Source organism: Diachasmimorpha longicaudata, chromosome 1 (assembly GCF_034640455.1).
Source record: "Diachasmimorpha longicaudata isolate KC_UGA_2023 chromosome 1, iyDiaLong2, whole genome shotgun sequence".
In the NCBI taxonomy this organism is placed as follows: Eukaryota; Metazoa; Arthropoda; class Insecta; order Hymenoptera; family Braconidae; genus Diachasmimorpha; species Diachasmimorpha longicaudata.
This window is the reverse complement of record NC_087225.1, coordinates 13,156,582-13,173,307: the sequence shown is the minus strand read 5'-3', so window position 1 is coordinate 13,173,307 and position 16,726 is coordinate 13,156,582. Positions and strand designations below refer to the sequence as shown.

The following is a 16,726-nucleotide window of genomic DNA, read 5'->3' as shown; positions in this document are numbered from 1 at the left end:
ATTCACTAAAAGACGAAAAAACATTTGGGATTATTTCATCATTCGCTTGACGTCTGCACGTCGATGAAAAAATAGTCTGCGTTTTTCAGGGACTAATGAATGAATCACAAATTCAGGCATCAATCATATAATGTATTTACTTAATGCATTATTGTCTCTACATTCGCACACTGACGCCAGTGATACGAATGTCTCCACCGTCATTCGATCAATCTAAAAACAGAAGAGAAAAATAAATAACGCAAAATTTATTATCTCTGTTGCCTTCTCTCTTGAGATATGCTGTTTTCCTTTCTCCTTTCACCATTTCTCAGTCTACAGGAGCCCTCGTACAAGTCCACAAAGACTCCGATGATTTTTACGTACACACACTTGTAGCTCGTGTTTGTACAACTACAGTTGATTTTTATGCAAAAAATAATACGGGGAATGTTTTTAAATCCTTCGAGTGGGTGAGATGTTTTTTCTTCCAATTTTGAGAGAATTTATTCGGCTTTAATGATTGCGTCAGAGTCCATTTTATTTTTCCTGCGGAGGGTGAATGTAGTTCAGAATATAGGATTTTTATCGATGATCGATCTTTCTAGGAATTCGTACTCGTATTTACTCCGTTGATAGCTTAAAAATGGGACGTAACCTCATTAATTATAATTATTCCAGTTTGATCAATACTTGACCCTGTACTATTTATTTTAATGATTCCAGACCGAGTGCTGTAACTTTCGAGATATTTTGATTGTTGCCAACTCCATGACGCATGAAATTCGTGTAATTGATTTTTTTTTTCTGTCGATAGGGAATTTTTGTGGAGGTTATTAGTATTTTTCATCGGTAATTATTCCATTCAGGTTTTTTCTAGTGGAGATATAGAGCGGGACCGTAGCAAATTTAGGCGAATTGCGTGATTTTTAATGATTAACTGAAAATTGAATTTTTTTTCGCCCAATTTTTCGAACGTACTATCACATCATTACACGTAGACGGTCACTCAATCATGAAATGTGAACAAATGATCAACATACAAACATTTCATTTTCGAGGTCAGTGCAATAACTCACTCCCTTTGAATAGAGAAGATAGAGAGATAGTATCGATATTCATCATCGATTGCATTGACTAGTCGATCGTTCACATCTAGTACATTACAAAACTGTTCTCGTACCCGTATTTTCGGAATTTTTGTATCCTTAAGGTTCAAAATGTGGAACGCACATGCGGCAACTTGACGAATGTGTGTGCAGAGAAGTGGATACTTATGGATATTGACATAAGTGTGATACGGTAACGTCTTACAACTCGTCGGAAAACCTATTTCAAATGATGAAGTAGTCCGTGTGTAAACTGATGTTCAATACACTTGTCCGATTATTTACATACGCTCAATGTAAACTGATAAAAATCCAGAGTTGTTTCTACCTCTCATGAACTTACAGAGTCGCACTGTCACGACAACACACGATGAGGGTATCACCAAAAAGTATCGATTTCAAAAATTGAATATTTGATTTTAGAAATTGAATGTCACTTCAGGAAATCAGAATTTCCCACGTTCTCTCTTCTAACATCAAACATTTTTTGTTTAAGTAAAAAAATGATTAACAGGTGATGAGAATTATGGTCAATTGGAAAATACTAGAAAATTGAGAATTGATGAGGAAAATATTTCGTAGGGTAATGATTAACATAGATGTTGAAGAATGTTGCGAAGAAAAAAATTTGCAATGACAGGGGCCTGTACTGTTCAACCCGATAGTAGGCAACGCATCCAGAAACGTCCGGGCGAGTGCACCCCGCGGCCGATATGATCGAGTTCTCGATCGAGGTTGTTCTTGCGTTTGAAATTCATCAGAGGCTGTGGCAAGCATTGAATAAAAAACGATTAAAGGATGTGAGGAAATCATCTTCGATGCTTGCTGAAGTGGATTTTACAGCTGAAGTTGAAGCGCAAATTACGATCAAAATCTTCGTAAATTACCATTACACAAACGTAATTTACGATTTCGTGCTCGGAAATTACTGTTGCATGAGCGTAATTTACGGTCTCGTATCCGCAAAATTACGACGATTTTTTTTTTTTCATGTTTACCTATTGGTAATTAACCAGGAATTTTCGAACAAATTATTGTCCCGATTCTTGAGACAAATGGGGAGGGTCAAAGTGTCAGACTTAATTTATTCTTTCACCTTCAGTCCACACCACGTGAGGTTTCAACCATCGGACTTGGAGAAAAGCAAAAAAAAATGGAAAATGGAAAAATTAAGAGTTATTGGAAAATGCATTTAAAGTTGGGCAACGTCTATTGACTGGAGCTTTGAAAGGAAATGGTGGATCGTGATCTGGGGTTAAGCGAAGGCATAATTCGAGGCTCGATGAATCGCTCCTCTGATCGACTGTAATCATAGATCCAGAGGCACTCAGATTCCCCTCCCAATATTTCTCTCTTTTCCTCATTTTTCAATTTCCATAAGTTTTTCTCTCTCTATTTGAAACGTCTTTCTACATCAAGTTGCTTCTTATCGTCAGCCACAGTCGATCGAGCGAATCGAAACTTGGCTCCTCGATTCCCCTTTCCCCGGCTATTGCAGACATTTTTTTTTCTCTTCATTTACTATCGAAACTGCATCATTTTGTACTGATGAAAAATGGTCAGTAATTATCTAATCGTTCTGCTTCAGCTAAAATAACTTTTTTCAGTGCAGTTGAAATGATAAAAATTAATCTCGATCGTCATGTTTATAGAATATTGTGATACTGTCTCGACATTAATTAAGACTCTGATGGAGTGACTCGAGTTTTATATTTAATTTCATGAAATTTTTCTGATACCTATACAAAATTACCCAGAGTTAATTTAAAATTCCCCTGAGCGCAAGCGATAGCCTTCGAAAATAATTACGAATCTCTGGGGAACAGCCTTATCTATTTTTTAATCTGAACACGAAGATGACCCGAGAGCCAAGGGATACGGATTTATAACTTGTCGGACAATGTTGGAAAAAATGAATATTCATATCATTAAGAATTAGTTTGTCTAGATGATTATTGAAAATTGATATTTTTAATTAAATTACTGGTCACAAAATTATCTCAATAATTTTTAGAGAGATAAGGCCATCGTATATTTTACGGTAGTGGTGGAGTAATTTTTATTTCGATGGAAATAAAATTTCTCTGACTTTTCACGACGGATGAGCATGTTAAATGAAATGTTATGGAAATTTAAATGAAAAACGGAAAAGAAGGATACCATGAAAATTGAAAGGTATGCATTAATGGTAGAAATATACATAGTCACCAAATCAAATGTTAGAACATAAATCACATTTTCTTTCACTAATGGATCATGACAGGGCCAAATTTGTAAACTCTCGAATTAAAGGTCAAAGCAATTGCCAGTGAGCCTGGGGCCTATCACCACCCTCAAATAATTTTGCTCTCATACCCTAGTGACTGTTGGTGACGAAACGATAGCAATCAATAATAAAATGTTGTGCAATACATCATTTATCATTTTTATCATCTCTTTCCAAGATTTATTCGTCATTTATTGGAACCTCAAGTACTTTTTGATTGTCGTCACTTCGAGTTCTCTGACGTCACAGTAAATCGAGAATATTACTTTCACCGTATACCAAGTGCCCCAAGCGAGATACAATTGATCGATACTGAAAGGAATTGTTGGGACAGTATCGGGTATTGTTAGTGCAAGGGGAAAGTTAAACGAAAGTCGGACAATTTCAGGATGATTTTTTGCGTATTCAGTTTAATTTCGAATCAATGAATACTGTGACGGATTCTTTTCAGGTCAGTCGATATATTTTTCGATCTTTTGCCAGTGAGACTGATGGCTCTCACGTATCTCTATGTCAGTAAGATTTTTATCTGACGCCTTTAAAATTATTGTCTGTTCTCTTTTGTAACAGAAAAAATTAATTGAATCTTATTCTTGTGCTTGCGAAGGAACCTTTAGTTTTCAATCATTTTTAAAAATTAGGTAATGTTTAAAAATAGTTTTCACTAATTTGTAAATTAAGAGTTTTATTTTTCTAAATAATTAGTATTTTATTGGCAAATGAGTAATAATATTTCATTTAATTTCGTTTGAGAAGGTGAATTTCAAACATAAAAATTATTCTAATGGAGAATTTATTTGCATGTAGTCATAGTATAATTTAGGTGTTAATAATAATTTCTTAGCAATATTAACTTTATTCACGTGAAAAAAGGAAACGAAATCACTTGTGAAAAACAATTTTCCCGAATTTTTTTCAAGACTTATTCTTCATTGTTTTTTTTCTTAAATTATTACAGAAAAATATCTCGTTCCATCCTATTTTTAATTTCGATTATGTAAGTTTGCAATATGTAGGCATTCGCGTTGAAATGGTCGCAAAATAACAGGGAAAAAGCGGTGATAGTAAAGGATTACTTAATTCTTTGGATTAATTAAATCGAAGAAGCAATTCGCGCCTATGTTTCTACCATTCATTTATCCTGGAGAAAACCCAGCCAGGTCTTCATTCAGTTCTGACTCATCTATTCGTAGAAATGAAATTTCACCTACATCGAATCGAAGGTCGTGCGAGACGAATACTTAATTGCAAATGCATAATCGCAACGTTGTTATCCAATCCCACTCAATTACATTTGAATTAATTTGCTTGGTTTTTCTTTTATTCTTTCAAGTGAAACCTGGTACACCACTGAATCATGTGTTTTTTTTTTCACTTGCGTGAAGTGAATTCTAATGAGGGATAATTTCAAATGGATATATCTGACATTTGAGTAATTATATCATTAGATTTATCAGAAATTACGACAGTGGGTTTCCAATTTGAAGAAATTAACATAATTATTGCTTATCGCGTTCAGCTTTCTATAATTCGGTGGGATTAATCATCGCCTCAAGTTGGAGACTTATTTTGTCTCCAAAAGCAAAAGTTCTTAACCCATCGATATTGTTTATAAATATCGTGAATTATTTATCGATCGTCGAGGAAAAATTGCGGAACCACTTGCTGTCATTCTCATTCTCCCCCAAGTCATTAATTATCGAAGTTATTTAGATTTTGACAAGATGAAAAGTTGAAATTTCAATTTTTGTTTTAATCCCTCATTTTTGTCAGTCGCAAAACTTTCATTCCACGTGACTTACGTGGGCATTACTCTATGCAAAGAATCTGGGCTGAGTCTTGTGAGATGCGAGAGTGGCATTCTGACTCCTCGGCTACTGACCTTTTTTGCCCACGCGCCCGATTCCTCGCACCTTCAGTGAAGGTCGTTCATTACCTCTACGGTTTCTTTTGTCTCCCTCCAGACCGAGGAAAAGTTCCCTTCACATTTTCAGCATTGCTTTTAACATAAAAATGAAACAATTCTCATCGCACAAATTCTCAACTAATCCTGTTCACAGACTTTCCCCTGATTTCCGGAAATGGAAAAATAAAATTTGATCTTTTTATCAGACCAACTGAGTCCATCTGGTATTTCCTCCACTGGCCTTGACTTATCGCCAATGTCTTCACACTCAGAAATATCTAGTTGTCATTCGTCTCCTCAACGATACGTTATCGTTTAACTGATAAACACCATGTAATTGTCGTGACACTATACTGTCTATTCGTATTCTTTATTTGCACTAAATCTGTCCTCCATTTACATCTTTAAATGTCCAATGAAATCCGAGAGTTTACGACCATCAATTTTCATCGTTACGAGTGTACCTGCAGGGGCTTCTCAATTTTTTTTTTCTCTCGCTGTTGAACGAATTTATAACGTGCACATTCAAATTTTTTTTCATCATTGACGAACTTTTGAGGCCTTACCCCGGTGATTTATAACAATCCATAAAAATTACATAACCTCGAGATTATTTGGCTCCTTTGTCGACAGTACGTTGCTCTCACTTCATCGAATGAGTTTGAATCAATATTGATTTTAGTTTTTTTTTTTTTCATTTAGCAGATGTCGAGGCAAATATTTTGGCTATTTTGGCGCTGAAATGAGGGCATTTTTTAATGATTTATCTCTCCGTTGAGTTTTGAAATCCATCCTCCTTCAGGATTATTTTTATCACTCGATTGCGCTGTAGTATTTTCTTTCTCAACGAATGAAATTGCAAATGTTCGCATAAGATTTAGTTACGTAAAATTAAAACTGCAAATATTTCAACCGGTGCATCAATCTTCAATGAATATTTTCAAGATTCAACTCTCGGTAGAGCTCTCATCAATCCTTACCCTCTAATTAAATCCCTTCAAAACCTTCACTTTCACACGAGATTAACGACATCAATTCATAACGCCCTCTCATATTCCTAGTTCATAATTCGTAATGGCGATGCAAATGTGTCAACGACCGGTGGCGAGAAAAATGAAACCCCAGTATCAGCTTTTCATATGATTATATCGTGCGTGATAGTGAAATGACGAGAGAGAAAAAAAAAATTAACTGAAAATTACGACGAAGACCGTGCGCGAGTTTTGCTTCTATCGAAATGTCAAGCACTGCTGAGAGTGAATTTGCATTTTCTAAATGCCACTGCGTGCAGGGGAGCTCGACTTGGACGGTTTAAATTTTCAAACCTGTCAGCATTTCCCTACCGGAGATAACGGATTGAAAGGAAAAAAATGATTGAAAACTCTCGGAGAGAAATTGAAAGATATTCAATCGATAAAACTGTCACGAGAAATCAAAGTGATTAAAAATCCATTCACATAACATAAATTTGATAAAACGTTGAAATCAAAATGGAAGTGGTTTGAAGTTTGAATGTCGACTGCTGGGACATAACGGAAAATTGTAAAAAATTAGATGAAGTGGAAAAAAAGTGGAGGTAAAAAAATGAGTAGCTGGGTAAATCGATTGCATCACATCGACTTCACAATTTTGCCTGCAACACTGACGCCTGGACATGGACGCTGGAGTGCAAGAGCAGAAGGAGCCAAGGTAGGAGAGCCCAGCGGCGGCGTTTCCTAAAGGGAAATGCCTCGTTAGATCGTCCATCGATATTTCTCGATGGCCTGGATAAATGTGAAAGCGGAGAATGGGTCGGAAGCGATTCTATCGCCAGGCACACAGAACCACCATCCCGCAGACTAAGTGCGAGAACAAGAATCGAGTTTGACTATTTTTATTGACTACCATTGTCCATATGATTTTTTTCCCCGACAGACCCCTACGGAAGTTAGTCCTTTTAATCAATTAACCATATTTTGCTTGGTCATCGTTCATGTTTTGAATTTTTAACCGCTTCCTTCCTCTACTTTATGCTGTAGTTTTCCCTGTTTACACAAATTTTTGGTTTCATGCGAGCAAGAAAATGATTCGTCAAATTCTCCAACTGACTTTTTAAACAATAATCTGTTGTTCAAGTGAGTTGCAATCAGTGGCAACGCTGTTCATTCGAAAATATTTCCTTATCCACGATATGGCCATGTGCTCAACCAATGCAATGCTGCCACTTTCACGTAACGCGTCACTCCAGGGCACCCAGAAACATAAATTATTCCTTGCAACAGTTTGACACTGACGATAATTTTTGTATTGAGTATAAATTTTTCATTGTTCTCGAGATTTTTTTCGATATTTTTTTGCAGACTCCGGATTTATTTTGGCATTTCCTCATTATTTATTAACAATGGTACTACATCACCACTTGAACACAAAACTACCCCAAAATCCTGCGCCCCTAATTTTCCTTGATAATTAAAAACAAATTTTCTGGAGAAAGTGTACGCAGAGAAGTATTCACTGCGAATTATGGAAGCCGTCGGAAAAATATCTTTTCTCGTAGAAGTTGCGGACGGTTTTCCCCAGAAAACATTAGGCAAATCACTTGGATGAAGAGGCTCATCTGATAGAGTGATTATATGATAAAATATGCTTCCCAGAATTCTCCATTGCTTTTTCTCATTTTTCCTGAAATCCACTCGGTGCAAAAATCCTCCCGGATAAATAGACCAATAAATATAAAAAATGTAAAATTCATTCTCAACAGGTTTCCATCCGGTTCCTCATATCTCCCCACCTGCAGATAAGGCCAAAAAAATTTTAAAAGTTGATATAACACGTTCGAAATACCTCTTAATGGTTGAAAAAATCAAGCCAAAGGTCATGAAAACCCGTCGCGCAGTTTGAAATCACTCGAAGCGTGAAATAACGTTATCTCGTGCGCTCGGGTAAAGCCAAACGATTATTAAGCCGGTTCATATTTTCCGGAGCAACGAGGACGGGAGGAGAGGAGAACACGGGCTTATACCCAGGACAGTATCGAGGTACCATATGCGATATTATGCAACCTTGTGTTCACCGGCTATTTCGTTTCTACGTGAACACTTCGCTCGTCCATGAACACTCAATTTGACACTATTTGTATACGTTTCCTCTCGCAGACTAGTCGTGTAAATTTTCCTCATCCACTGAATAATACAAGAAACAGCTATTTAGACACAATTCGAGCGATAATAAAAATCCTTATCAGTTTATTTAAAATTATTGCTGAGACAATTTGTATATTCCACTTTTTCTTTCTTAGTCTCCTTTCCGAAGACGGTTGTTATTCAACGATGTACTGATTACAAAGTTTTTTAATTGACACTTGTGCATACAAAGGATTAAGTAGGGGAAGCACCAGTGAGTCTTCCACGTAGCCATTTACCTGGGGATCTGAAGGAGATTCTGAATCATAGGATCCATTAAATAATGATTTCTCTTTGGTTTTATTGTTCTTTTAAGTGGCACCTGTTCGTCTCGTACTGAACATAGTATGGATTTATGGATTTTTTGTTATCGAGCTTTACGACTCGATGACGTATGGAAAATTTACATAATGATTGAAAGTGTACGAATTAGATATTGTACAATCGATGAAAAATGTCACTTTACCCATCAAATGTTCTTTTCAGAGGACTTTAAAGGGATTTTTAAACGAGGAATTCAGACGTTTGGATTTGTCAAACTAATAGAACTGACAAAATGTTTTTGTCTCGCTCGATATGATTTTTCTGCCGCTCAAATTCGCCTTTTAACGGAGCCCTAATTTTGCTCACATTTCCGGCGATCTGATTCCTTTCTCTGGAGTCAACTTCGCATGAAATTGTTAGTAGGACCTGGAAATGATTTGTCTATTAATGGTGTCGCGTCATTTTCAGAGTTGTAGAAAAATGTGCTTCCGTTTTATTCAAACTGAAATTCATTCTGATGATTTCATTCTTCAATATTTCAATCAATGTATCAATCAAGAATCGCATCAATGCTAAAAGATAACATTTTATTTTCCTCATAATTTCGTAATCCATCGCGATCAGTCAGAAGTTATCAGTGGCCAAATACATGTGAAGAATTTCGCAATGAACTTTCTGAGAATGATTTCCAGTCAATAGACAAAACATCAATGTAAAATTATTCACTGGCCCCATTCAGTAATCCACCTGTGGAAATTAATGATTTTTTTATTATGAAGGTAATTTTATCATAAATATAACTCCAAGGTTGGCCGACAGTGTGACATCAAGATGACAGTGAGCAGTGTTTACATGTAGACAGGATGATGATAGTTTCGTTATTATCACGTGTCACGCCAAAGCATGCGAGGGAACTCCCGAGGAAATAATTACTTCACTGGAGACGTTTACTCGTGGTTTTTGCAAGACATAAAGAGACGTATCAATACACCTACCAATATTTCCTTGAATTTACTTTACGGATGTTCGTCAGACTCTCAAGGACATGCAATCCGTCGTTATATTTTTGTTAGTGTATTTTTCCATTTTTTTTTTCCTGAAACAAAAATAAGTTTATGCTGTGTCTTAAAATCATTGTTATTCTCCACAGCGGCAATTTTTTTTATCGTTTATGTGTTTACATTTCCAAAGATATGTAAATAAAAATAAACGGCAGTTGTATTAATTTTTTTGCAAACACGGCGGATTGTTGGCCAGTGGTAGGGGAAGAATCGGGACGATTACGATGCGCTTTGACTCATTTCGACGAGTAAACTGATGAAATTGTCAATTATTTTTGTACCACGGAATTGCAATATCACGTGATTTCATTAATGAGACGGTATTTCTATCGACGTAATTGTTTTTTGGATTTTTTCTTTGGCTCACGTGGAACCAAAAATTGTTGAGAATGCAGGGAATGCAGAGAATTCGATACCGTTGTAATGAATGACTTATTGACACTGTCAGTGAATACTGTAATGAATTCAAATTTATTCCATTTCATTTCTTCTCCCTCGTTGCCGAGCAGTAGTTCATGCCTTCTATTTTAACGATAGACACTTCAACGCTGACACTGCCACCAGTACACCACACCCAGAAAAATGATTTATTTCAATCAAATACATTAGTTTGTTTGATCAGCGCCAAATAATTTTTTTTCAATGAAAAAACAATTAGGTTTGGTTTGTTGCAGCACACCAATGTTTATCCATTATTATTAATTGATAATTCAATATTGCTTCATGTTCTAAAATCAAAATCTGGCTGAAGCCAAAATAAGTGTTTTTTTTTTATTTTTCTTCTTTCTTTCTGATTCTTCTGAAACTTTCTCCCAATTTCGATTGAAATTTCATCTGAATTTTGAATGTTGGGAGCTTAAAGTGAATTTTAATTGAAAACGTTTACTGAATTCCTTATGTATCTTGAATATTTAAGGATCGCTTCTAAATGAAAATTGGAATTTCCAATTTCAGATAAAACTGTCGTTGCTAAAAATTTCCAATTTTTTACCTTAAAAAATTTCAAGTGTAACTTTCTCACAGCGCAATGATTATTTTTTATTAGAATTAATCATCCAGGCAATGCAATACCAGGATGAAAAAAATGGAAAATGTCATTGGCCCTGGAAGAGACATGTATATAATTAAATTCATGCACTGGGCGTATGGTCGTTTCACCTACGTATATTCGCGCGCAATTTGCATCGACCGGGTATAAATCCTGATTAATGTCGATTGGAACACGGTAGAAGGTGGTAGTTAGTACTTACCAATGAGCCTAGCACCATTTGAGCATGACTACACATATAGGTATGAAATTCAATGCATTTTGTGGTGGAATTCGTCGTGGCCTCCTCTCACTCCTCCTCTTTTTGTCATTTCATTATTCTTCCAACTCCAATTTGCCAGATTAAAAGTTCACGTTCTCCGCCTCTGACTCCAAAATACCTATTATTCTCAGTAATTCCCGTTCCATGCACCCCTTGAATAAGCCTTCATGAACTTTACAATTTTTCCCCCTGTTTAAAAAATAATTACTTGATACGAACTATTGTTTTTATTTTTTATATTTTTTGTCCTCTCCCCCGGAAAAATTCTGAAATTTCTCTCCTCTTCTTCCGGTTTATCCTGAAATTTATCCCTCCACAGCAATAAATATATCTAACTCCAAGTTTGGCCTGAATCAAATTAAAAAATTGAGCGAAATAATTTCTAGTCGCTGTTATTAACGTTTTTTTATTAAAAAAATGCTCTGTATTAATTGCTTGCGTTGATCAATGAAATCCCATAATCTCTTTCAAATGTCTCCTATTTTTTGTACTCAGAAAGGCATTAAATTTCGCGCATAAATTTTGCCCAATGCAAACGGAATCCGGCGCATCTAAGGATTTGAAATTTGCATAATCGAACAGACAGTTGTCTCTGTCTCTCCCGTCCCCTCTACCACCTGCGGCACCTGTGATATTTATAGAATTCTTCATGTAATCCAGGATGATATTGCCGAGTGGAGTGAATTATCCAGGTCCTGATATACGTATCGTTTTCGCAATCCCCGAGAGTCTACAGGTATAGAAGCCGCGCCCTCTGATTTTATTTTTTTATTATTTTTTCACCTCTCATTTTTCCCATTTCTTATTCAGTAACACAACTGACTTCTCCATCCTTTCTCTCATTTTCTCGCCGTGTTTACTATTTTCCTTGTTTTTATTTTATTTAATTTTTTTACTTTTTTTCCCCTGGAGCTACTCTGATAACTCGGATAAGACGTCGTCGATTCATTATGCAGCAACAGACAGTACATGCGAGTGTGTACAAACAGAAATGCAAGTCGACCGGATTCATCGATCATCTGTGAATTCTAGTCGCTCTCTCTTTCTCTCTCTCTCGGAGAGCTAAATTCCTCGGCCTATTCCTTCGTATTTTATTTCTCCTCGTGTTGATTTTCTTGCATTCTTCGAGTAGATGTAACGGTACAGACGACGCTGTTGTAAATTGTAAGATGGTTTATTGATCATTACATATTAATCGCTAATTAATTCCTCATGTTGGTATTCTTAGTCATGTTTCGGACTGAATTATGAAATTTTAAGTGTACAATAATGGCGGTAATGAATACATTTGGCGGAGCATTTCAGGGATATTTTTGTAGATAATTTTGTCAGCTACAAAAAATATTCGCATGTAATACCACAAGAGCTCCGAAATTATCGGATATTTCCCGATAGGTTCGTTGCAAACAAATGAACGTGTCAAGTTTTCCAGTCTAAAAATCACGAGCGCGAAGCGCGAGTGATTTTTCTGGAAAACTTGACAAGCTTATTTATTTGTAGGGAACCTTGAGGGAAATATCAGATAATTTCGAAGTTCGAGTGGTATTCGGGGGATTATTTTTTGCATCCAAATCTTGGCCGATAGAATTGCACCATGAGACATAATTTTCAACGAATTGCCATTTAATCTGTCAGATACAATTGAGGGTTACTTCAACATTTGTTTTTTTTTATATATATCAACATGCAAAATTTCCAGTGTAATTTTCAAGAATATCCGCTGAAATACCGTGTTGACTATACAAAATAACGTCGAATGGTGCAATCCTATTGGCCAAGATTTGGATGGGAAAAATAATCTGTTATATTTCGGTCTAAAGTGACTTGCCACCGAGATATTGAATATTTCATACATCGAGATGAGTTCTGAGTTGATGGAAGTTGAATTTTTATTGCCTTGAATAATCGACTGTTTATTCCGTGGGTAATTTCCATCTTCACTTCGTCAAAATTAGCCGCTGAATGATAATAACATACACTTTATGCAAGTGAGAATTATTCCATCTTAATTGGTAAAATTGTTTCGCAAACGAGTGACTAAAATAATTCAGGGAATAAAAAGTTTGACGATATTCGGTTGGAAAAACGTTTGTCTTCGAGAGAAAATGAATCGAATTCCTGGAATATCATTTCGTCATTAAAATAATTACACCTATTGAGCAACTATTCGAGAAAAATTGTCAAACAATTTAAGGGATAAAAAATGAAATTTTTCACATTTTCGTTCAATCACTTTAACAATTGTATTTGAACCTCGAAGAGAAATTCCTCTTATCACTAACGGTATTCAGATTGAAATGTTGTGTCCTGCCTCAACCTCATTCCCATCAAACCACATCCTTAATTTATTTTTATGTAAATTTCGTTTTTTTTTCTCTCGTCGAGTTGATACTGTAATTGCTTCATCCGTACAAATTACAAGTGCAAAATCCTCTCAGAACTTTCTCAGTGCATTACACTTGCAAACATGATATTCATCGTCAATTTGAAAAACCTTTAACTGTTTTTTTTTCTTTTCAATTTGTTATTTCTTTATTTTGGTGGTAAGAGTGTGGATAATTATGGGGAGAGGAGAGCGGAGGTGAATAAAGAGGTGAAGAAGATTTGAGATACGTCAATGCTCAGTAATGCATCCCCCGATTGAGAAATATCACGTCACTTTGGGAGAACAAAGACCTTAAGTTAGCTCTCTCGACTCGGTATTTGTTGTAGGATGAATCCCAATTCAGTATTACTCGACGATATTTATCACGCGTGAACTCTCCTTATTTATGCTTCCCAGGGTCTCTTTATCCCCTCCTCTTCGTTGCAAGGTATTCCGATGTTTCTGGGGAAATTGTTTCTGATTGTAATGATCACTTTGGACTCGACATCCGAGATAGATCGCAATTTTTATTTTAATTTATTTCGCACAATTTTAATCTGCTTAGGAGCGAAAAACGCGCTCACTTTTGTTACTGTCGATAACATTTTTTTTATGACCGTCACAAATTTAAAATTAGTTATGACCGCTATTATGTATCAGCAGAGACGGTTCGATAACATTCCGCTCACAAGTTATTTGCGACAATCATTTGTATTTGGAAAATTTCTGTTATAGAGCAGTCATTATTGGATTTTATTTTCTAAAATTCATCCCCTTTAATTATTTTATTTTATTGTATAATTTCTTTTTTTTAAGAACTCTGCATTTTTACCCTTTTCTATATTTCATATTCTGGACGAGTCCTCACCAATTTTAAACTCGAAGTTGAATCCTTTCGTCAAAAATATTGAACTGAAAAAATGTGAAAATCCTGCAAAAAGGCCCTCGATTTCTGAGAAAAAATGAAAAAAAAAAATTCAGTGGATGAAATCAGTTATTATCGAGGTGTAATTGCACACCCGCATGTTGCGTTCAATTCGAATCCCGCGATCAACTTTCTCCGATCTCTTTGAACCACAAAAACCAACAAAACCATTGAGAAAAATCCCCGATATGCGGCGATTTTTCCCTCACAAAACTCGATAAAATAAATACCAGGAATGGAATTTGATGATGCTCATTAATTATAATTCAACCGCGGTAGATCCTCATTCGGCATCACTGGGAGATACCCGAAGGTGTATGGACCGATTGGACTACATACACTTGCGTTAGGATATCCCCGGTTGTGGTTGAGTAATCCGAGAGTGAGGCGAGTGAGGTGTCTCGGGCTCGTCTGTCGAAACCAGACGGCCGAGGGGAATATCTTTCTCAAAAATAAAGGATAAAAAAAGGGACACGCTGTACAGTATAGCGAAGGAGGTCATGCCTCGGCTCTGCATGGATGGGAAGTCTTGATTGCCTCGTTAAATAATGCTCATCTCGCGTCTTCCTTTACCTGGAGTACTCTAAAACACGTGGCTGTCTTAAACAATTTATGGGTATTCCATAACACTTGACTATCTATTAAATAAGGAAAAATGGGGAGAAAATGGAGATGGAATTTCAAATGAGGAAAATCATCGAGTAAAAACACGCAACCGAGTCGTTTAAATTGTTTTTTTTTTTTCACCCATTTTTCTTCGATTTTAGTACAATCGGTCTTTAAGATACTGCCACGAAGGAAGTGCATAATGCCTGTCTTAAGGAAAAATGCATTTTGAAAACATTTGTTGTGGGGCAAAACGTAATCAACAGTTGATCTTTTACTTTTTAGTGAATACGGAATTGTTCAGCTAATGAAGGATTTAATTAGAGAATATTTTCACATTTTTTTTTCATTCCTTTCGTAAAAGAAAAATTCTTAGATAACAGGAGGAAAAATATGAGACAGTTTTGTTTTGTTACGCGATACTTATTTAATACAGGTAGAAACTGCTTTTTTTTAAGGAGTCCCAACTATCATATCATTTCGGACATAACTATAATTGCGAAGGTATTTCAGTAGTCGAATTCAAATTTTTTTATGACTTCTGCGTTCTCCCACAAAATTGCCATCAATTAGTGGAAAAAGAGCAAGTTCTCAAATTATTTGAATTTCCAAATTCAGTTATATATTCACGGAATAAGGATGAAAAGAATTTTTTTTTCTATTCCATCGTCATATTAGCAAGAGAAAATAATCGACAAAAAACTCCAATTTCATAAATGCAGCATTCCGCCATGAAATTGAGAGTGTAAAAAAATCCTGAGAACTGTGGGAACAGGAGATACCGAGTTATTTCGTTGTACCGGAGGAAAAGCACTTGATTGGCGACTAATTATGTCGTTGTAAGGGAACTCATCTCGGGGGACTGGTACTGATTCGTATAGAATCCATTAATGGACGTGGACACGAGTAACTATTGCTGAATCACAACCAGGAGAGAATTATGAACGTTGACGTTTGTAACGCATGAGAAAAAAAAAAACCCGGTTCGGTATCTCATTGCCCGGGGTCACTCATTCTCAATTCAATTCCCTTGATTATAATTTATAGATTGAGTAGGAGACATTTTTTTTTATCGGCAGAGGGCTCGGTAAAGAAGCTTGAACTAGCATTCATTGATAACTGGCGTCATCGGTGGGAATTGCGTGCACTCGCTCACCAGAAATGTCGATAAAAACGAAATCTGTTTGTTGGTTGAAAAAGTATAGTCTTCTCGTGAATATTTGATTCTTTCTTTCCGGCTTTTAACTTCATAAAATTGGATTTTTTAAAGGGACTTTTGGAATATTCGTTGAGGGAATGACGTAAAAAAATAGATTATACAGCTTGAGGACTCCATGGACGCCATTTATGGCTGTGGATCCATTGGGAGAGAGGCAATAACTTCCTCCACAAGCATGAGAAATAACAGAAAGAACCTGAAGACCTCCTCACAAATTTTGTTCTCCTTCTCCCATGATTCTCGAAGTGGCGGCCGCGAGGTTCAACAGTCGAGGTCCAGCCTCTCGATTTAACCCATCGATTATCCCATCCCCCACCACCGTTCACACCAAATTTAATCATGCCAAGCTGCCAAAGTCGTCATTACTGCAATCCCGTCATTTTTTTAAACTTCAATAACTCTTTTCATTTATATTTTCCAGGATTATGAACGTGATTTTTACGTTCCTCGTAGTCAGCCTCGTGGTAGCTGGTGAGTACCAATATTTCAATATTTTATTTCTTCCAATGATCTTAATCCTCTTCATTGGTCTCACCATTTGTTCCGGTTAATGCG

At 36.1% G+C, this 16,726-nt stretch overlaps 1 protein-coding gene across 8 annotated transcripts in view; it reads left to right on the top strand.

The window, feature by feature from the left end:
- The window catches only part of LOC135163582 (uncharacterized), a 68,544-nt gene that overhangs the window by 44,352 nt on the left and 7,466 nt on the right, over nt 1–16,726 (top strand). For 7 of the 8 annotated variants that reach the window (XM_064123185.1, XM_064123177.1, XM_064123194.1 and 4 more), the window contains exon 2: nt 16,593–16,642. In XM_064123185.1, coding sequence (XP_063979255.1) covers nt 16,597–16,642 — 46 coding nt within the window. In that variant the 5' untranslated portion in view covers nt 16,593–16,596. Of the gene's footprint in view, nt 1–6,602; nt 6,950–16,592; nt 16,643–16,726 lie in introns of those variants that run through there. The other variant, XM_064123172.1, reaches the window with a different exon arrangement.